Genomic DNA, 22393 nt, shown 5'->3' with positions numbered 1-22393 from the left:
ACTGGTGTCAGAAGAAAGTAATGAACATCATTATTGTTTCAATCAAAAGATACCATTACTTCCAGGTTCTGATCTATACATTACCAAAGAAGAAAAAAGCAGTGTAGTGTTTTTCCTAGTAACATCAAGGAAATATTTTCCCTTGAAAATGTGTGAGATACAACTCCGCTGGGGGAAAAATAAACGGCTTTCATCCAGGAACTGTGTTTTACTTTTCTTTTATTCTTTGGTACACATGAATACATGAAAACATACAGCACCCAGAGACATAGCCCATCCAGAGATAATCTCTTCTAATGTGTATCTATTTAAAGAAACACACAGATGGAGGCTTTATGAGAAAGGCTGGTAGAGTAAATGTAAGTGATTGCAATACTTGTACTTTTAATAAGATTCCTACAATCCAAAGCATAATTTCTCAAGGAAGAAATTGTCCTATAACATTATGTGGCTTAGAAAGGAGCTCAGTTATACTAACATTCCCTGAGGCATTGGGAGGCTCAGTCCTCAATTTGCTTTAGTCTAGTCGCTGGCCTCTTTGTGTCTCTAAAGTCAGAGTAAGCTCTTGGGGTATAGGGAGTCCAGAAGACATTATTTTTCATGAAGAAGAGGTTCAGCATAGCAGGCAACCAGAATAGAAGAGGGTAAAGGAGGGCAACCTTTCCCAAAGGAAGAGGAAGAACAGGGTTTTGCCTGAGTTCATAACTGAGGTGTAGAGGAAATTACATATGCCTTATATCCCTATTGCTTCTCTAACTACTTGGAAAATCCAGAATTAGGAAAACCCCAGTGGGACCATGTGGCCAACTAATATCACTGCTGACAGGTCAGGCTGAAGCCTGAGGTCTAAGCTCTAGCCAATGATGATCAGGGACCTGACACAGCCATCAGCCACTGCCTGTGAATTCATCGCCATTATCTTTTTGAAAGCCAGAGCCAAGTTTACTGTGCCTTGTTCAAGAAGAAGGATAGATGGGAGGGGTGACCTTTTCCGAAATTATAGTAAAGCAAATCTTAATTCAAGTTATTACACCATTTGGGAGGAAACAAAAAAAATAAATAAATAAACACCACACCAGGAGAAGTATGAATGTGGTCCACGGCTCATTCCGAAAATATTTGTGCCTCTAAAGCCTGCATTGAGAGAGACATTCCTGAACTTGATACAAATGGTTCTGACATTAAGAAAAGTAAACAAGTAAGAAAAATAAAGATGGAAAAATTCTGTGGTCAGTTCGCAAGTGCTTTTTTATTGTTTGAGGCAGGGTTAAAGCCTTTTATAAAGACAAGGATATATGTGTTGCCAGATTGGATATGACATCGGACTAGTCTTGCTGCCCCTGCCCAGAACTCTTGCTGCCCATAATATGCTGTGGACAAAACATGTGTTGATGTTTCTCTGCAAAGAGCTAGGGTGGGGTTCAAATGCAGCTAACTCAAGGCATTCCCCTAGTGCTATTGTTCAGATCAGAGAGAAAGGTACTTTCCCATTATTTATGCCCAAGGGAAAAATACCAAAACCAAACACTTCTAATTCTTTTTTTCCCCCTTAAGGATCACTTTACAAATTCCTCTAAGTAATTAATTAGTGAAGGTTGTAGAATCAACAGAGGAACTTTGTTTGGCAGTTCTTCTGTCATGACTATGTTGAATCCTTATTCCAGCAACTCTTTTAAACCTATATAATCAGTTCAAAAGGTAAGTTCCAGATTATCTATCCAAGGATGTGAAAGACCCATGGCTTCACATACCCATCAAAATGGGATGGCCACTTGGTCACCTGCAAGACTTGGTATTTATCATTAGAGTGGAATTTTCTTGAAGATTTGCACTTTGCTAGGTTCATTTTTTAGATCTGGCCACCCGTCAACTAATCTTGCTTTGGGAAACCTGTGAAGATAACAGGATGCTAAGTACTTGGTCTGAATTTAAATTAAAAAAAAAAAAAACCCAGGCTTTTTTTTCCAGTTTCATCAACTATTTCCTCAATTATCTCCTAAGTGGGTACTTCACATAAGATCACCAATCCCAGGTGGTAGATATTATTACAAAACCACCAAGAATACTCAAAGATACTGCCCCAACTCAAGCACTACAGATTTCATTCAGGATAGCTCTTCTGAAGGATATTAAAGGATCTGTTGTCTTTTCTGAAATATTTGGGGCAGGGGAAGGGGGCTTCTTCTCCCTTCAATTCCTTGTTATTGTTTTAGCCATCCTACTTCTTATCTCTTAGTAACGGAAAAAAAATCCCAAATGAGATTCCCTAAGGAGGAGTAAACCAGGTGTAGGCAGGCACACCTATATTGTAATTGTGTCCAGATCATGAAGACAATATCTGACAAGAAATGTCCTAGTCCAAGTAGGGACAGAGGCAAGTTTTAAAGTGTAGATGAATAAGAAAAAAGGGGCCTGCCACCAGACTGAAAAGGAATCATGTTCCAAAACACTTACAGTAAGGCCTGACTCTGGAAAGGCATCACAGAGTCTAAATCTGGGATGTGGAAGCCCTTTACCAATCCAGAGCCCCCTGATTCAGTATCAGAACTTGGGGGAAAAATATTTACAAAAACTGGAAGTTTGTATCATTTGGAAGCAAGTCACGAAATATCCCTGATAGCAAATATCCTTCCTCAGAGGAATGATAGACCTTGAAGCTCTGCTCGTGATAAAGATGCTTTGGGGGCTGGGGGTGTTGGGGGGAGGGAGGGAAGAGGGTGGCAGTGGGGGCCTCACGTGTGTGAAATGTGAGCATCTACCTTGTGGAAACATAGATAGGGACTGAGGCCTCCCTGCCCTTCCCCACCATCAGAACCATTTTTGTTTTGTAAAAACCATCTGGATATTCCACACAGCTCTCACTCAACAGGCCAGCTGAAGACAGGAGTCTCTTTGACTGGCAAAAGCTAACTGAGCATGCTCACAGGGGCCCCAGGTGTGACCTCTGCTCCCCAGCGAGCCGTGGATGGACCAGGCAATCTATCATGGTGTTCATCCTGTCAGCCCCGATGCCTGGCTGCAGCTGTCTGTCATGCTGGTGGATGAGACCTGCTTAAAGGCAATGTGTCAATCTCTATGTGACGACTCAGACTAAGACAGAAGGATGGTCTTGACAGGTCTGGCAAAGTCAGCAGAAGGTATTAGAACACTGAGGCAGTTTCCTTGATTGTGCAAATGCGTGTTGGGTTGGTTAGATTTCTTTTTTTCCTTTTTTTCTCCTTTTTTCTTTTCTTTGTTTCTTTCTTTTTCTTCCTGTTGCTTATACTCATGAAATTGGGCCGGGCAGGCTGGTCTCAGCTTTAGAGCTGATCATCTCGAATAAACCTGTTGCCCTCGGAGTTTTTCCCATAGTAAACATAGTGACACCTTCCTAGAACACCTGCAAATAAAAGGAAACACATTATTAGAGGTGCTGCAGTGGGTAGACTGGGAGCTGCAGGGAGCAGAGCTGTAATGGGATCTCACATCAAGCTTCTGGCAGCAAACGAATTAAGCAGCAGAAAGGAAGTACTCTATCTTCTTGTCTTCAGAGCTGCCACTCTGCAGGCAGCCCCCATGGCACCTGGGAGTGCCTTGCCCTCTTCCATGGTTTGTATGATCACAATGGGTTTATAGAGACTTATTCTTTCCTTATTCACAATTATTCCAGGATCTATGATTTTGCTGATGTGAGCCCTCCATCCACCAGGGCAGATTTCCATCCTTCTCTGACCTAGCCAATGGTGGATAAAGGTGCCTGTGGCTGCAGAATGCATGACCTTGAACTCAACCTGGGGATAGCTGGTCCTGACACCAGGCCCATCATTCAAAACCTTTTCAGTTGCAAGACTGGCCAAAGCTAGAGTTGTAGGCTTTGAGAATCACCACCATACCACCAGGAAAGGCCAGAATTGAGTGGAGGCTTACAGGTAAACTGCAGAAGAAAAAAAAAAAAAGAAAAGAAAACATTGTCCAGGCATGTGCTAGAGAAAGCTCCTATGGGTTCCTGATTGTTAAATTTTCATTACAATACTTTATGCCTCAGAAATCAGCCAACATTACAAAATGGGGTTCAATTTATTGTTTTGTTGATTGTTTAGACTTGAAAAAGTGATAGAGAAATGTTAATCATGCTGATTAAGCATAAACGTGTGTCTAGAATGCTTTTATGTTTTGTTTTGTTTTGTTTTTTGGGAGAGCTAGTTGTTAAATACTTCCCAGCATGACCCTCCCCTATACACATATGCCATCCTATGGGTTCACAGAATCTCAGTGCAAGAAGCAATCTTGCTGTCCATCTGGGCCTCCCCACACCTGTATAAGAATTCCTTCTGTGATACATATAACAAGTGGGCATTCAACTTTCCCCCTGGAAACTTTTAGTGATGGGAAACTCATTATGTCCTAAAGCAGCCCACTGTATCTTCTAAATGGCTCTAATTGTCAGCAAAATTTTCCTTACCTCAAGTATAAACCTGCCTTTCTGCTATTCAATCTCTCCTAGTGTTGCCAACTAGGTCAAGTCTATTCCCTCTTCCATGTGACAGCTAATGAGTTGGATGATAAACATTTATTAAGCTCCTACTATGTACCAGGCATTGTTTTAATAACCTTCAAAACACTTAGACAGCTGGAATGCCACCTGTACCTACTATAGTCATTCCAGAAATAGAAAAAGGAAGGAAGGAAGGAAGGAAGGAAGGAAGGAAGGAAGGAAGGAAGGAAGGAAGGAAGGAAGGAAGGAAGGAAGGAAGGAAGGAAGGAAGGAAGGAAGGAAGGAAGGAAGAAAGGAAGGAAGGAAGGAAGGAAGGAAATAAGCATTTACTAAGCACCTATTTTTATTCCAGGCACTTTGCTAAGAACTTTAAAAAGCTTATCTCATGTGGTCTTCACAACAACTCCAGGAAGTAGGTGCCATTATTATCCCCATTTTAAGTTAATCTAAATGAAGCATACAGAGATTAATTGACTTGCCCAGAGTCACACAAACTATGTGTCTCAAGTCAGATTTGAACTAAGGTTTTCCTGATTGCAGGGCCAGCACTCCATCCACTATATCACCTAGCTGCTCCTAGTGGTGATGAAATGCAACTTGAAAGTAACAGCAATATCTTGAAACAGTTACTCCTTTCTTCCCTCTTTCCCTTCCTTCTTCTTCCTTTTTTCCCTCACTTCCTCTCTCATTCTTTCTTTCCTTGTCTTCTTTCCTTTCTATACAAAGACAAAAATGAAATAGTTCTTACCTTCAAGGAGCTTACATTGTACCAGAAGAAAACACCAAGTACAAAATAACTACCAATCAACAAACATTTATTAAGCACCTAGTATATTCTAGTTACTCTTTTGCCTTTTTTTTTTTTTACAAAAAAAGCACTTAGCACATAGTAGGCACTCCATAAATATTTAATGAATTGAATTGAGTTGAAGTTTTATTGTCACTTGATGAGAAGCTATGAATGTGTTTTGATCTATACATTTATATATACATCTATACATGAAGGAATCCTGGATTGTTGATGAGCTGAAAGCCCATTCAAGGAAATGACAGCTTTCTAGATCATCATAATTTAGGTGTAAGATGCAATCATCACATAGGTGGTTGACATCCACAGACATCCAAGGTATATCTCAAGGTATGTCCTTGTGACATCCTAGTGATACAAGTATTTGGTTTCCATCTTCAGATTAATGGGGGGAAATCTGTGCTTCTAAATGCACTGCACATGGAGATTATGGAAGACCATAAATAGTCCCTAGTCATACATTTAAATCAATTCATTCATCATTTCCCAAATGTCCTCTTCAAATCACTTCCCTATCAAAAAATCAAGTACACCTACAAAAATTATGAGAGGAATTAAGAGGAATTAAATTTTTCCATATCCCAATATTTATCATTTATAATCACTCCCTCTCATTAGGTATCATTTGATTTTAGTGAAAATATCCAAACTCAGATACATAGATTGCTTTTGTAAAATTGATAGGATTTCTGGGCTCTTCTCTCAACTATGGCCAGATAATAAAGACAAGTTCAGATTAGAAAGATATTCCTAGTCCATAATACATTAATTCAGCAATCATGAATCTGTTTAATTTTTCCTCCACTGACAAAGCCTGAAGCCCCTCTATATTTTGATTATTATTATTATTTTTTTGAGACTTAGTCTCCCTAAATTGTCCCATTTGGAAGCCCAGCAGCCACTCATGGACATAATGCTCATTGGCACAAAAACTTCAACCTGCACCTGGGCCAATTCACCCCCTTTGGCATCCAAGTCCTGGAAGGTCACCATTTTGTTTCCAGATGGTGCTGAGATCCAGTTGGTTTAGCACACTGCAGCTAAGAACTCCCTAACTCAAGTGATCCATAATCCGTTAGACTCTTCAACAGCAGGTACTGGTCAGTGCCACCGTGCCTAGCAACGTGCATTGTCTTTAAGAGTTTTTATGGTTGAAGATTTTACCATTCAGTGACCAGCTCAGGAAGTAACTCCTTTGAATTGGTCCTCAAAAAAAAATAGACATACCATCTATATCAGACCCATACTCCAAAACTTGCCTACATTAAAGAAACTATCAGAGGCTGGGGTCCACTTGCGGAAGACTCAAGAACCCATGGTCACCATCATGGTCACCATACTGCTATGAAATGGAATAGTAGGGCTAGGTGGAAGCTTTTCCAGTTAGGTTCCCTAAAACTTGGATGATGTTTCTGCAGTCACTTTCCTTCAACTACAGAACCCCAAATCTGACCTCCTCCATGTCAGTCAGACCCAAGGCTCTGAATTTCCAATAGACATCTGCTGCCTGGAAGCAGAGAGTATGGACAAAGAGGACACATATGGAAGGCCTCTCCTAGCTCTTTCCCATGGTGGAGAGGTGACCTCTGAGATTTCACTTGGTGGGAAGGGAAGAGCAGCTCTGTATCTGGTGCTGAATTCTGTAGCACTGGGGGTCATACTAATAGCATTAACTTCCAGGACAGAAAGGACTTGTACTTTGGGATTTTGGTAGCAGAAAGAGTAAGGTACTATATTGTTATTCTTTGTCATTAGGAAGGACATTTTTTGGTGGAAAAGCCTCTATTACAGTGCTGAACTGATAATACCTGTTATTATGCCTTTTTTCCCCAAATCATGTGTAAAGATAACCTAGAGATAAATTCCAAGCTATCTAAGATGCTCAAAGCCAATAACTGATTAGTAGACAGGAAATTCTATCTCTTCTCTTTTAAAACACAACAAACTGCCTGCCAAGCCAATCACTGACCAGTCATGGACCAATTATGACCATATATTTTCTATGCACCGTAACTAACTCTCAGAAATGATTCATATTCAGGAAACTGCTTGCCCCACAGAGTTACACTCTCTGGGTGCCATTTCAGCCTTCTCCCTGCCCACGCTTGTAATAAAGTGTATGGGATAAACATTTTTACTCACTTGCATTCTAAATTGTAAAAATAAATAAATAAATAAAAGGCTTTCTTGTCATGAACAGAATTTTATGGAGCATATTCTGCTTTGCAACAGGGTTTGTGTTTCCTGCAGCCCCAAGACCTGAGGAATTTCAGATGCTTTTCAAAATTCACCAAGCCTCCTTCCAATATAATTGATTCAAATAAGCTACTCAAAAACCTAGAAAGCTGGGGCTGCAGGATGTTAATTTCTTTGTACAGCATTGGGACAGCATGAATTTTTATGAAAAGAAATGGATAAGGTTGTCATATTTCATAAAAAACACATTTGTCCTTTTGAGTAAAACCACAAATGGCTGAGTTACAATATCCTTGTAAGCCCCCCACCCCATATCTCCCTCTCTATCCCTCCCCTATTCCATCCCTCTTTCCCCTTCTCTCTACCTCCCTTTTCTCTTTCCTTCTTCCCTCCTCTCCTTTCATTTTTCTTTCCTTTCCTTCTTTTCTTCCTTTCTTGTCTCTCCCTCCCTTCCTTCCTTCTTCCTCCCTCCGTCTTTTCCCCTGCTTCTCTCCCTCTCCCTCTCTCCTTCCCTCTCTTTTCCTCCTTTTCTCCCTCCTCCTCTCCTTCTCCTTCCCTCTCTCCTTTCTTCTTTTTCTCTCCCTTCCTCTCTCTCTTTTCTTTTTCCCTCTCCCCTGTCTCCCCTCTCTCCTCTCTTTCCCTCATTCTCCCTCCCTCTCCCTTTTCTTCCTTTTCTCTTCCTCATTCCTCTCTTTTCCTGCTTCTCTTTCTCTCCCTCCCTCCTTCTTATTTCTCTCTTTTCCTCTCTCTTTGCTTCTTTTTCTCTCCTCCCCTCTCTTTCCCTGCTTCAATCTCCCTCCTTCCCTCCTTTCTTCTTGCTCTCTTCTTCCTTCTCCCTCTCTCTTTTCCTTCCTCCCCATGACCACTCTTGCCACTTTAGCATCCAGGGACATGGTGACTTTCCCTAAGCTGATCTCTGGTATGAATTTCCATTTTGGATCTCATGTAATCAAATGCCAAATGGAACAAGGAATCATCCTGGAATGTGGGCTGGAGGATCTTGCAGCCTGGGCTCTAAATTGGAGGGGCATGAAATGTTTATTAAGCACATTCCCAGGGCCTCTTTTCAGGCTGGCTCTGATAAAAGCCCTTTTTGAGGTGCACCCTGTTTCTTTGGGCCTGGAAGCAAGACTGCTTTTCGACATCCCAGGGAGAGAGTGCCGTTTGATGAATGCAGGAGACGGCAGCTAGGTGTCAGCTCTTAGAAAATGAGGCAAGGACATGAGGTATTAATATTGTCAATGATCTCTTGACAGGAAAACAGATACTGCATTCACCGTCAGATTTAAATAGACATCAAGAGCGTTAATGACACAAGGGCAGACTTCAAACAAAGAAGGCTGTGTGGTAGTGAGTAGAGCCAGTCTCCAAACTGGAGAATGCCTGATCCGAAAAGACATTGTCAGGAGTACAGACAGGCCCGGGATTGTGTATGGTGACAGAAAACAGAGATGCTGACAGAGATACCGAGGCCATATTATGCCAAGTATATTCTAACGCTGTCTACTGCCCTAACTAAAGCTGACATCATTTCCTATCACTTGTAGTATTCTTCTTCTGCTTCTGCAAGAAAAAAAAAAATCTCTCCAGACATCATTACAAAACCCGCTGCAGTTGTAAAGTTCCTAGCAGGCCTGTTCTGTCACGAAGGTTGGGTCTCGAGGCCTAAGGAGAACCTCAGTCAATCTAGATTTGTAGTTTGCAGGATTGGGGGGGAGGGGTTGGGGGCAGGGTACTCTCATTTCGACTTGAATCCCATCACTTGAGGTGATGGGAGAACTAAAGTGTGAGGAGCTGTCACCTCAAATCCCATCCTGAGAGAAAGATGCTCAGTTGTTAGGCCGGCATCTCGGCAGCGGCACGGGGACCGTCTGGCAGCCGAACAACGGCTGCTCGCCTAGGGAGAAAGGTGCTCTGGCTAGTGACAGTTAAAGTCAGCTGAAATTTTTGAACTCTGGCAGCCTGTGATTGCTTAAATTAAGCAAGTGTTGTCTCCTTGGAGACTTCCTCTCCCCTGGTTTCTCCACCTAGATTCCCACTGGCCTTCCCAGCTGGGATGTGATTGTTTCAGAAATGGAGCTTGTGTTTAAAGAAAAATAAAAAGTAAGGCCAAAAAAATAAAATAACATAAAACAACACAAAATAAGGGCCCGATCCCGTGTGTTGTTCTGGGACTTCAGAGCTCGTGAAAGGTTGTTTATCAAATGATGGGCTTGGCTCATAAATGAAGGGAGGTGACTGTTTTCCTCTCTCCCTTTCTCCTGTCTTCCCAGATCTCCCTCTGTTTCCAGCTATATCAACTGACATAAATGGTGAAGATGACACCAGGCCCATTCCCCTCTGGAGGACATCAGATGGCTGGTGCGCCAAAGGTCCAAATTTGGAAAACCGCTGCTTGTACCTCAGTAGGAGCTGGTTTCCGGGCACATCTGCAATGCATTTATTTGTTTGTATCTCCTTGACTTATTATGTCTTGGGACTGGAGGAAATACAACACATTCAATGACATATGTGGTGTTTTTAATTAAAATAGCTGGCTCTGGTCATAATAAGCTAAGCGTACTTATAATACATCAGTGCAACGCACAGCTGTCAGAGCACGGCGGCTGTTCGGGGGCCCCTGAAAGATGACGATGTATGGTCTCCTGAGGGATCATCTCTTGCCAAATGAGACTCCTAATTTTTCTTAAGTGGCCATCTCCACCATCACCATAAGCTCTTAAAACTATAATTATGAAAAAATTGTATTGGGAAGAATCTGTTTTAAAGACGCCCTTTATCTTTTCAATGTTTTCCCCCTCTGGAATGTGTGTTCTAATTATGCAGGTTAAGTTACAGCCCTGAAAATGCCTGTGGGAAGCCAAGAATTAGTCTCTTTCCAAGCAGTGACAGTATCACTTGGAGGGTTGGCTGGGGGATACCCTAAGACTTGAGTTATTTAGATAGGAAAGACCATCCAGGGTGTATTGGTTGATTCTTGATTGTCAGGGTACTAGAGGAAGCTTCTTCACCACTCTACCTACCCCAGGAAATGTGGTTGAAGCCACTTTCATCTCTCCTTGGAGGTTTAGGCTAAAAATCTCGAATTCAGCTAATCCAAGATATAAATGTTTAAATGAAGGGCAATTAATGATTGCCTCTACTTTTAGGCAGAAATTACATTCCTCTGTCTTGGTCCCTTCAGGACTGAGAAATTCTCTCTGTATCTACTAACATAAGTTTCACTAGCCACAGAATCAATGGATTGTAAATGGTAGAGACAGGTATTTGAACTCAGGATTCTAAAACCACTACTCTTTCCAATTATCATGTTGCTATCCATTCAAAAGAAATAAAGAATTGCTCAATACAGCAATAATAATGTCTGACTTCTACAAAGGACTTTAAAGCTTGCAAAAAAGTTTGCATAGAGTGTCTCCTTTGAAACTCCCAACAACCTTGAGATGTAGTTAATGATTCTTTTTTTGAGATAAAAGCCATTTATATGTCAGTCAGAGACACAGTAGGACATTATATTCTTTACTCCTTTTACTCAAGTATTATCAACATCAATCACCAAAACTATTATAATGCACCATATTTTTATATGGTCAGCTGTAATACTATGAATAATAATACCAACAATGATAATAATTGGCAATTGTATGGACATCTAAGGTTTTAAAAGCATTTGATTCATGCTGTCTCATCTAGGCCTCAAAACAGCTCTGTGAAGTAGATATTACTCATGCAATGATCCCATTTTACAGATGAGATAATTGAGATGTTATTCTTCAGTCTTATCTAATTTTTGGTGACCCCATTTGGGATTTTCTTACCAAAGATAGTGGAGTGGTTTGCCGTTTCCTTCTCCCGCTCATTTTACAGGAAACTGAGGTAAACAGGATTAAGTGACTTGCTCAGGGTCACCCAGCTACTAAATATCTGAGACCAATTTGAACTCAAAGATGAGTCTTTCTGATTCCAAGTCTGATGATCTATCTCTTTTACAACCTAACTTCACAGCTGAGGTGCAGTGACTTGGCCTTGAGTCACACAGCTAACCAGTGTCCAAGGAAGTATCCAAACTCAGTTTTTCCTGATGCTAAGCCTAGAACTCCATGCACTATGCCAAATGTGTCTTGGTAGTGTTTGACCTATGAGAGATGACAGTCTTAATATATTGCTAAAGGAATGGAAATATAGCATCTGTATGCATATAAACTGTGTGATCATGGGCAAATTTACCTTCACTTAATTTCAATCAGCCTTAGTTTTCTCATCTGTAAAAAGAGGATAATCAAAGATCTTACATCATAGGGATGTGTTATGAGCTTTGAGGTTCAAATGTTGGAACACATGCAAAGCACTATGTAGACCCTCTAAAGGACTATATAAATGTGAGCTATTATTATTCTATTATTACATACAAAAGCTTGTTAGATTAGTTGGGATAGGTTGAACTAGTAGATACACAATTATGAAACATGGAGAAATTATAAATGTAAAATATTAGGAATCCAATCACTGCCATTATCTAAAATTTTATTAAGAAGCTATTTGTGAGCACAGCTAGACTGAGAATAAGAAACAATGACTTCTGTTCTCTGATATCCTTCTAGCTGCAAATGTGTGATTCCATAATCCTGCCCTCTATGTGCTTATATTTAGATGCCAGTGACAGAAAAAGGCAAAGAATACACAGTTGACCACATGAACTCTCCTTTCTCTGCCCTTTAAGATGTTTCTAGGGGAGCTGATTCTCGATGCTAATTGAATCAATAGGGTCAGATCTCTCTGCAAGGCTCTCTTCTGGATTAGCCAGCTATGAAAAAGGACATCTACCATGCTCAGCTCAAAAGGATGCGCTCCCCTTTCCTCTTTCATCACCCTCCAAATCCCAGGGACCAAGGAACCAAGTCCCCTTTTCTTTATTATCACCAGGAATGTCAAAATAACATTTAGGACTGAATTAAATGTTGGAGAAAGAAGTGGAAACTTCCATTCTGTGAGGATTAAATGAGAGGAGCAGCTGCAAACAGTTTGTTTAGAGAGGCCTAATAAATTACGCCTAACCCTGGCCAGTCTGGAGTTCAGCTTGTGAGAACTCTGAGCCAGGTTTCAAATAAGTGAATAAAAACCAAAATCCGGGTTGTGCACCTGAATTTGAGCCCTCTCCATCCCTTTTTTGTGTTTCTAAAAGTTTCTGTGGTTCTAACAAGGACCATTCAGCCAGGGGAAGATTCTGGGGGTCAGAAGACCCCTCGGTCCATGAGTTCTACTAAGTGATGTTTAATATCTACTGATAGTAATGAGAAAAGTTGAGTAATGAGAAAAGTTGAATGATGAAAGTTGGAAAAGATCTTTTTTGCTTGAGGATCTGGATGTTATTGTGTTGTGGATAATCATAGAATATTCAATTCAATTTAGCTCAATAAATATTTATTAAGCACCTACTGTGTGCCACTCTGGTAAGAATTGGAGATACAAAAACAGTCTCTACTCTTGGGAAACTTAAATGGGGGAAAAGGGAGGTGGGAATGAAGTAATTAATCAATTAAATATAAAGTTGCTATTTACATTATTTACCAAAGGGATAAGAAAAGGCCTCAAGGAGGAGCTGGGACCTGAACTGAGTTGTAAAGAGAGAAAAGGATTACAATATTCTAATTGAATTGGATTGCATCGGAGCATAGGCTACAAATCAAATATATTCCTTATACATAGTTATGCTCAAGTGCTAAGGAGAAATGCAAAAACAGATTGATAAGATCTTAGAGAAAAAGACTTTCTCCGTATTGGCAAAAATTTGGGTAGGAAGTCATAGTCTCAACCTCGACCCTTCCTATCCTATTCATATATAGCCATCCCAAATCTCTAGCTTGACTTGAAGGGGATCTTAAGTGAGACAAGAGAGTAGTCATAATGGATATGGAGAAGACAGAGAAGTGAGGATTTCTAAACAATGTGCTTCATGTCACAGATATACATATGGGGTTGGACTTTGGCCAAATGTCTTATTCTATTATTTACTAATATTGCTGAGAACTGAAATGACATGTCTTTTTTTTTTTTTTTGCTTTTTGGAGGCAGGGGGGGAATTGGGGTAAAATGACTTGCCCAAGGTCACACAGCTAGTAAGTGCTAAGTGTCTGGGGTCACATTTGAACTTAGGTCCTCCTGACTCCAGGGCTGGTGCTCTATTCACTGCACCATCTAGCCACCCCTGACACATGTCTTATTAAGCCTGGGACAGTGATAATACTTCATAAAGCTGAAATTTGCTTCTCTGCAATTTCTACACAATGGTTTTAAGGTCTATCCTCTAGAGTTTCACAGAATAAGTTTAATGCCTCTTCTAGATGACAACCCTTCAAGACAAGTGATAGTATTTCCCTCAATCTTTTCTTCTCCAAAGTACACCCTCCCAACTCTCCACAAGGTCCTCATATTTCATGATAATGGCCCTTTTACTATCCTGATTTCCATCCTTTGACTGAGCTCTAGATTATCAATATTTCTCTTAATGTGTGGGATACTGACATGATTACATCTGCATAGCACTGTATAGAGTGACTTTATTATCCACTTTGTTGTATATATCACACTGTTGTCATTTATGAAGGCTGAGGCTGCACCATAAATTTTTTGGTCACTCGTCACATTGCTGAATCTTTTCAAGTTGGAAGTCAATTAATATCTATAAATCTTCTTTTCCCTTGAATACTTATTCCTCAAATAATATTTCCTTATCCTCTACTTGTGCATTTGATTTTTGAACCCTAGTGTGTACCTTTACATTTATCATGAATACATTTCATTTTGTTATCTTAGGCCTATCACTCTAGCCCACTGAGATCTTTTTGGATCCTGACCCTGTTATACAACTTACTAGTTCTTCTTTCCATATCTGCATCATTCACAAATTTGAGAAACATATCATCTCTTTATTCAAAATACTTCAAGCCTTGGAAGGTCTGTTATTTCATTGAAAATGAAGATCAAAACTCTTATATAGCTTCACAGATCAGGACAATATGCATTTATTAAGGGTTAACTATGTGCCGAGACCTTTGCTAATTACTAGGAATATAAATGCAAGCAGAAAGAAAGAAAATCTCTGCCCTCAACAAGCTTAGAGTCTAATGAGGGAAGACAGTGCATAACAGCCTGGAGAAGAATGCCAATCTGGTTGGTCTGGGCATCCATTTTATACAGAGTTTCTGAGAGGAATCAGTACATCAGTCACAAGGGCAGAAAGTACTTCCAATTTGTGGAGTATAGGAGTGGAGACAGCTTCCAGCGAGCAGAGTTTTTTTATACTATGGTAGAGGAAGACCAAGAAAGAAAAAAGAAAGTCGGGTGTAACCTGGAATGATGGTCTCTAAGAACTTCTGTGGCTAAAATATTCATAACCTTAAGGCTAATCTGATGATATAGCTCTTCCTAAATTAGCTAGATCGATTCTTGGACAGTGGATGTATAATCTACCACTGGTACCATTCAAGACAATATGCTTAATAAAACAGAGGCCTGAACCATAACAATAAACTCCTCCCTCCAGGATGACCTTGATCCACCAACCAGCATTTCAGGTATGGACAAGCCTTTTGACCTCTTCTGAGCACTCACATCCTGGTTCAGCCCCTTTTCATATTTCACCAAGATTACTAAAACAGACTCCAATTGGTCTCCCAGCTTCTAGCTTCTACAGTCACAATGGAATCCTCTACACAGGAGCCCCCCAAATCTTCCTACGATGAAAGATGCAAGCCATGTCTATTCTCTGCCCCCAAATCCTCAGTGAATTCCCACTGCTTATGGGATAAAATACAAACTCTTGGCCCTTGCCTTTAAGGCCATCTACAAGCTGGCTCTCACCTACTCCTCCAGCTTAATTTTATCTCTAATTTTATTTTAATTATGATATATAATAAATATATAATTAAAATTAATTATGATTCAATTATATTTTTCTTCTTGAACTCTAACTGCTCAGTGAACTTCACACCCTTATCTCCCACCGCCATGCATTTGCACCATCCATTCTCCAGACTTGGAATGCATCTTCTCCTCTTCATCTCTTTGAATCAAGGTTGAATGCAGGCAGCACCTCCTCTCCAAACCTTTCCTGATTCCCCAAGTTGTTGATGCCTCCACACACTATGATAACTAGCATTTTTATCTTTATGCTTTAATGCTTTACTTTAATGCTTTATGCTTTAATGGTTTACAAATCACTTTACAAATATTACCTCAACTTATCCCCACAACCACTCTGGGAGGCAAGGGCTACTATTATCCTCATTTTATAGTTAAAGAAACTGAGGCAGACTGGTTACATGACTTGCCCAGGGACACATAACTAGTGAGTGTCTAAAGCCAGATTTGAACTCAGGTCATCCTGATACCAGGTCCCAAGATCTATCCACCACATCACCTAGATTCCTGATGTATATACGTAAATGATGTTAATACTCTTTGCTTACATATTATATCTTCCCTATAGAATGAAAATTTCTTGATGGAAGGGGCCGATTCATTTGTTATTTTCTATTCCTAATACCAATGCCTTGCAAACAGTAGATGTCCCCTTTCCTCATTAAACATTCACAAAGTGTTTCAATGATATGTTCTAGAATTACATGAAGGACCCATATTAAGTTCAGTAGTATATGTTTTTCAAAATCTAATGTTTTTCCTCCTTTTGAAATTCCAGGCAATGTTTTCCTCTCTCCAACCTTCTGGAGCCTTTCCAATTTTCTATAGTTCGTCAGAGATTTTTGACAGCAGTTCAGTAATCATATCTGTGAGTTCTTTTAGTATCCTGGCATATAATTCAGCTGGCCAGGAGACTCATTTAAACTAATTTAAAGCATCTAGACACCCTCTATCTTCTCACCCATCTTGGGCTCCAATTCCCTTTTAACCATGTTTGTTCTGCCCACTCCTGTCTGAAGATTATTTTGTTTGATTGAGAAGATGACAGTGAGGGAGAAGCAGAAAGGTTTTGCTTTCTCTGTGTCATTCAGAGGCATAACTAGTGTGAAAGACCCGTGGTTTGGTGTGAAAAGGCTGAGTTTAGAAGAACAAACAATAGAACTTGGCATACCTCCTGCCCCGTGACGGCAATGCCCCAGTCCCAAATGATCTGCTCCCTAAGAAGGTCCTCTTCCTCCGCCTGGTTCCTCTGCTTTGGCTCTCTGATTGTCTCCACCAGAGAGATAAAAAAGGGAAAATAGAGTGATGTACCCATCTACATGTGGGGAGAACGGGGTGGGGGGGTAATGCCTTCCCCAACCTGCCAGCTCTTCTCCCACTCTCTCCACTTCCCTCAATGACTGTCCATGTGGGTGATGTCAAGCATCTGGCTCATGGTCTTTTTTTACTGATTTTACATAAGTCACATCTCTAGGTAGAAGGTAGCAAAGGGCTGGGATTTTCTGCAAAAATATGAAGGTGTCAGGAGTGGGCACTGAACATGACTGAGTAGATAAAAGGCTTCATCCATTGATTAAAAAGGGCTTGTGGAATGGGGATGGGAACTCACCTGTTCTTGCTTTATTGAGCCGTGAGCCAGTAGGCTGGGAAATGTTCCCTTGGCCAGCATGGGTTGTGTCTGTTTCTGAACAATGAAACAGAAAAGTTCAAAATAGGGATAAACGTGATCCCACAACCTGAGAATCACAAAGTGATGGTAACTCAACAAAAGTGGGAGAGTTTTAAATGAAATTCCGACAAAGTAATTATCAATGAACCTAATGAGGAAGAAAGGGGAAAGTGCCCCTTTGAGTCAACTAACCACCCAAGCAAGCCTCTATCCTAATGAATGCCAAAAGCACTTTCATCCAGGCATGAAGTGTCACCCCCACATATATTGGGGAGAAGAAGTGTCAGAAGCTACAGAAGTCGGCTTGACCCGGGTTAGTAACCACCAGAACCTCCTTCTGTTCCTACCACCTCTGGTAGTCCTAATAGGGACATCGAGGTGGCACAATGGATAGAGCTCTGGGCCTGGAATTAAGTACACCTGGGTTCAAATTCAGCCTCAGACAATTACTAGCTTTTCTGTGCAAGTCACTTAACCACCTTTTGCCTCAGTTTTCACAACTGTAAAGTGGTGATAATAATAGTGCTTACCTACAAGGTGTTGGTGAAAGGATAAAACGAGATAATATTTGTAAAGTATTTTGTAAATCTTAAAACATTATAGAAATGTGACTACTCTCTATTGTTCTTTAGTTTGTTTTGCTCTAGTCATGACTCTGCTGTCATTAAATATTCCATTTGTCCCCAGACAGGTTTAATCCTTTCTTGTTCTCCTCGCTCTAAACCCACATTAAAAAGCCTTGTTTAAACATCTTCAGAAAGGCAGTGTGTGGTATAGTGGGTAGCAAACTGACCTGGAAGTCAGAAAGATGGGCCAAGCCCTCCTTCGGACACATACTAGTTGTGTGACCCAGGGCAAATCATTAAAACTTTCAGTGCTTTAGAAAAATTATCTAAGATAGGCATCCTTAATCCTTTTCTGTGTGTATAAAGGTATAAATTAAATGTATAAATAATTAATAAACAAAATGTATAAATTAAAATACAGAGGATTACAAAAGAAACAAATTATATGAAAATATTTTTTTAAGTTCATCAACTTTAGTTTAAGAACCTCTATTTTAAAACTACTAGGTACCAACTAACATTTATAGAAAGGATTATCTCACTGGCAAGATCCTTCTACTAATGAAGTCATTGGTATGTTCCTATAATCTTTGGCTGCAGCATGTTTTTTTTTTAAGCCCTGTTAAAGACTTTAGCTTTCTTAATATGTATTATACATCCTAGTCACTCTTTCATAAGCATCCTCAGTGACTAATCCTTCTCCCTTTTTTTAAACATATGTCCTTTCAAAATGTAGCTAACCAGAGAGTTCTCTGTGCGGCCACATTCATGTTCTGACATACTTTTCCTCTTAATTACTTTGTCAGAATTTCATTCCTCTAAGCATCCTCACCCAATTGAAAACTACCACCACTTTTTGATACTCAGATTATGGGACTATGTTTATCCCTATTCTGAACTTTTCTGTTTTTTTTTTTTTTTTCCAGAAATAGATTCTCAAACCAGGCCAGCCAAGGCAACTTTTCCCAGGCTATATACTGCCTTGTGGCTTAATAAACCAAGGCAATCAGGTGAGTTTCCAACCCTTTTATTCATCAGTAACAACAACAAACATCTATTAGGCACTCACTGTTTACCTGGCATTTGTTCTTTATTAGAAATTACAGTCACAAGTATCATTGAGGAAATCTGGTTCAGGTTATCCAAATGGCAGTTGGAATGCCTAAAATTTGTCTTGAAGCTACTGACATCAGAGAAAGCTAAGGCAGTAGACAGCAAAAGTCCTTCAGAGAAAGGCATAGTACTGAATCTTCCTACCCTTTCAGATTAGTAAACCTCCAGATTCCAGTGGGCCTCCAGAGGTGAAATGATGTGTACAGGCCCTGCCAGTGGGGTCTGGTGGGTGTGTAAACATCCCCATTGGAAGAGAACACAGATCATGCTCTGCTCCGACAAGTACTGGGACATGTCAAATCTCACCAGGCTGGTTGTGAGAAAGAGAGACAGAGGAAAGGAAAGCCGTCAGCAGGGAAAGGATGCTGGAAAAATCTGTAGTGAAGGTGATAGGAATACAAAGATGTGAAGTTAGCATCCCAGGCTGGGGAAGGCTTACACAAATGTTCAGTGTGAGCAAGCAGACAAGTTGATGTGTGATAAACTGCAGCCTGTGGAAATGCATTGCTGGGCTCTCAGCGCAGCTGGAGATGAAGCTTGTCATTTTTAGAGAGAAGAAAAGACACAAGAACATAGGCAAGGGGGGGAAAGGCAAGGTAAGTTTTCCCCTCACCTAATATGTTAGTGAAAAACTGAAAGCCTGTCCCAGACCCATGGGAAAAAAATCAGTGTGTTTTAGAAGTCATGTTGTGCTAGGCTAGAGTCAGCTCCATTCATTTGGGTCACAAACTATATGGTCTTATACAGACCTGACTGACGTATATTTAAAACCCTTTACACATTAAGGAGCTATTAGGCTGACAGATTAAAAGTTATCTGGAAGGTAATGTTTCCATTATAGGAGCCTGGCAAGGGAACAGTCAATATTCCTTTCCTCAGATATCATGGGCTTTTTTTGGGAGGAGGGGATGTTTAGGGAGGTAAAGAACAAGGAGAAGGGAGAACCATTGCAAAAGAGAAGGGGATATGAGGATGGCTTCTTTCTCCTTCTCTCCTCTTTGACTAACATCAGCAATATAAGCTTTGGTTTGGACCCATAGGTTTTTTTTTTTTACCAAAGATTAATATTTATGTTATGTAATTGATTATTTAGATTCAAAGCTACAATGAACATCCACATTCATATACCTTAAAAAGTAATCCCCAAAAGGATATAGGTATAGATACATACACACCATATACATGTAGAATACATACCGCATATTTATATATAAAAATGTCCTAAAAAGTAACCCTAAAAAGTGTGTGTTTATATATGTGTGAACACATATATATGTGCATGTGTACATATGAATATAGGTATCTGTATGTTCATACCAAACCACCATTCTCTAAAGGAGAAATTGGGGATTTTTCTGATCTTATTTGGGGTAAGAGGGGGTTTCCCATCTCTTCTGCTTTGTATTCTAAGTAGGGCCTAATGGATTTGAGATGGGCTGTATTCCAAAGTACATGTAAAGATCAGATGCAAATCAGGTGAGACTAGTTAAGTACCCTTCACTCCCTATCTCTGATGGATGTCACAAGAGTCTGACTGTCAATCACAGCGGACAACGTTCCAACTTACATGACTTAATTTTTTTTCTTTGTTTTGGAGTAATTTATGATTCTATGGGATAGGGCGAATAAAGAAAGAAAAAAAAAGACAAAAAAAAATCAACTTCCCCCAACTCTATCACATTCAATTTTATCTTCTTTTTTCAGTCTGCAGACAAGAGCATGTCCACTAGAGAGCAGCATGAATTTAGCTAAGAAGCCAGAGGAGTTTTTCCTTTTCCTTTTCTTTTTCTTTTTTCTTTCTTTTTTTTTTCAAAAAAAAAAAAAAAACCAGCACTGAGTATTTAGAGATGGCAATTAAAAGCATACTGGTACTCTTGGTCACCAATTATTGGTCCTGTAATGATCAATGTGTCATGTTTGCACAAATGGTGCTGATGCCTTGCTGGGAATGAGTGTATAAGACATTCCTTCCTTTGGATTTTTCTGGCCCTGATTTTAGGCACTGAATAAATCCCCTTGCTATTGACTACACTAATACACCAATCTCTTATGCTTGAAGTTAGGACTCTTTTTGCACAATACTTATAGACAGTTAAAATTTGTGCAAAATCATCAGCAAATATGCATCCTGGGATTTCCTAAGGGTAAGGGAGAGGAAGTAAATTCACCAGCCTTACCATGAAATGCCAGAGAGAAACCAGTCATCATCTACCAACACAGAGCATCATTTGATGGCCAAGGATGTAGTTGACCTGCCAAAAGAACACTGGCCCTAGCCTCACAAACCATTCCCTTATTTCTCCAATGTGGCCTCCTTCTGCTCACCACTGCATAGGTTCCCAAACACAACCATCTGCCTATGGCTCAGATCTGTGGCGTCACCTCCCACCTCCAACTCCAGAGAGCAGAGATTCTCCAGGCAAGTTAGCACAAAGGAAACAGAGAGGAGAAGCACTGGGGAAGTGGTGGCCTTTTCTAAAGCTTATTGTCTGATTTTCATTTCTGCCACAGCCAAGTTTGCATTTGGGCAGAGTACACTTGGGTTAAGGCTTATTTTCATGGCCAGGAAATACAACAAGAACAACAAAAATGATAATAAAGAGGATGGTGATGCTAGAGATGAATTTGCCTCCTAATACATTTTTTCAATGAGAAGAAATTGTTACTTTATCAATCTGTGCAAAAGTCCATAGAACATTAAATATTAAAGAATAATCACAAGATAAAGACTTGCCCCAGAAACATTTCTATCTGAACTCCATAAAATAGGAGGTAATAATAATAAAGGATAATGAGGAATGGGGCACATCAGAGAGAGTATTAGCCTGAGAGACAGGAGACTTTGATTCATGCATATCTTCCTGGGAATATTACCTGTTTGTCCACAGACCATGGGCATGTCACTTAGCCATGCTTAATTCTAGAGAACTCTATAAGACTAGCAGTTAAACATGTGTTATCAAGGTCCATACCAGGAATTCCCATCTAGACCAAAACCAATCAGGATGATGCTAATAACAATAGTGACGATAGCAACAGCAGCAACATGTGACATCGAAACACTAGTCTAATTACAAGCACTTTATATGACACGATACCACGTGAGATGAGGCATTTGACAAAGAGCATCCAATATTTAAATTTCTTCCTCTCCAAGGAATGAAGTAAAATACAGGAATTTGGTTCTAAATCCTCATTTTAATTTATAATCTTATCATATAATTATGATTTTATTAGGGAAGAAGAAATATAAAATCAAATGACAAGGTTTCTTTTTTGTATTTGGAATTATAGGCTGGCATAGGGATTTCATGTCTGATCCTGGATGTGCTCTCTCCAAAAATTTCTTAACATTTTTTCCCATAGGTACCATAGATGGTTTTATACATGCAGACATACATTCAAACATGCAGATATACACACATATACATGCATGAACACTCTTCCTCTCTCTTTTCAATTTCATTATATATTCCTAATAGAGAAACACATCAATGGACCACAATGCTTGGGGCATATAAGTGGGTGTGAAATGAGGGAAGTTATGGTTAAAGGAATTTTTTAAAATTAATTCAGTATAATCTAGAACTTCCTTCAACTTTTAAATTTCACTAAAGATCTTTGTCAAATACACGTTTCCACTTTCC

The 22393-nt window shown here is 39.9% G+C and overlaps 1 protein-coding gene across 1 annotated transcript in view; it reads right to left on the bottom strand.

Annotated features, from left to right (window-relative positions):
- Window positions 1–1232: 1232 nt before the first annotated feature.
- LRMDA (leucine rich melanocyte differentiation associated) overlaps window positions 1233–22393 on the bottom strand; it is a 1350008-nt gene continuing 1328847 nt past the window's right edge. The window contains exon 7 of the mRNA XM_069068315.1: window positions 1233–3379. Within this exon, the coding sequence (XP_068924416.1) occupies window positions 3300–3379 (80 nt within the window). The 3' untranslated portion in view covers window positions 1233–3299. The remainder of the gene's footprint in view (window positions 3380–22393) is intronic.

The sequence above is a fragment of the Petaurus breviceps genome, unplaced genomic scaffold (genome assembly GCF_028583685.1).
Source record: "Petaurus breviceps papuanus isolate PSGF00001 unplaced genomic scaffold, PetGlider_PUasm1.0 90762, whole genome shotgun sequence".
Taxonomy (NCBI): domain Eukaryota; kingdom Metazoa; phylum Chordata; class Mammalia; order Diprotodontia; family Petauridae; genus Petaurus; species Petaurus breviceps.
Note: the sequence above shows the minus strand (reverse complement) of the source record. Positions and strands in the feature narration are given on the sequence as shown.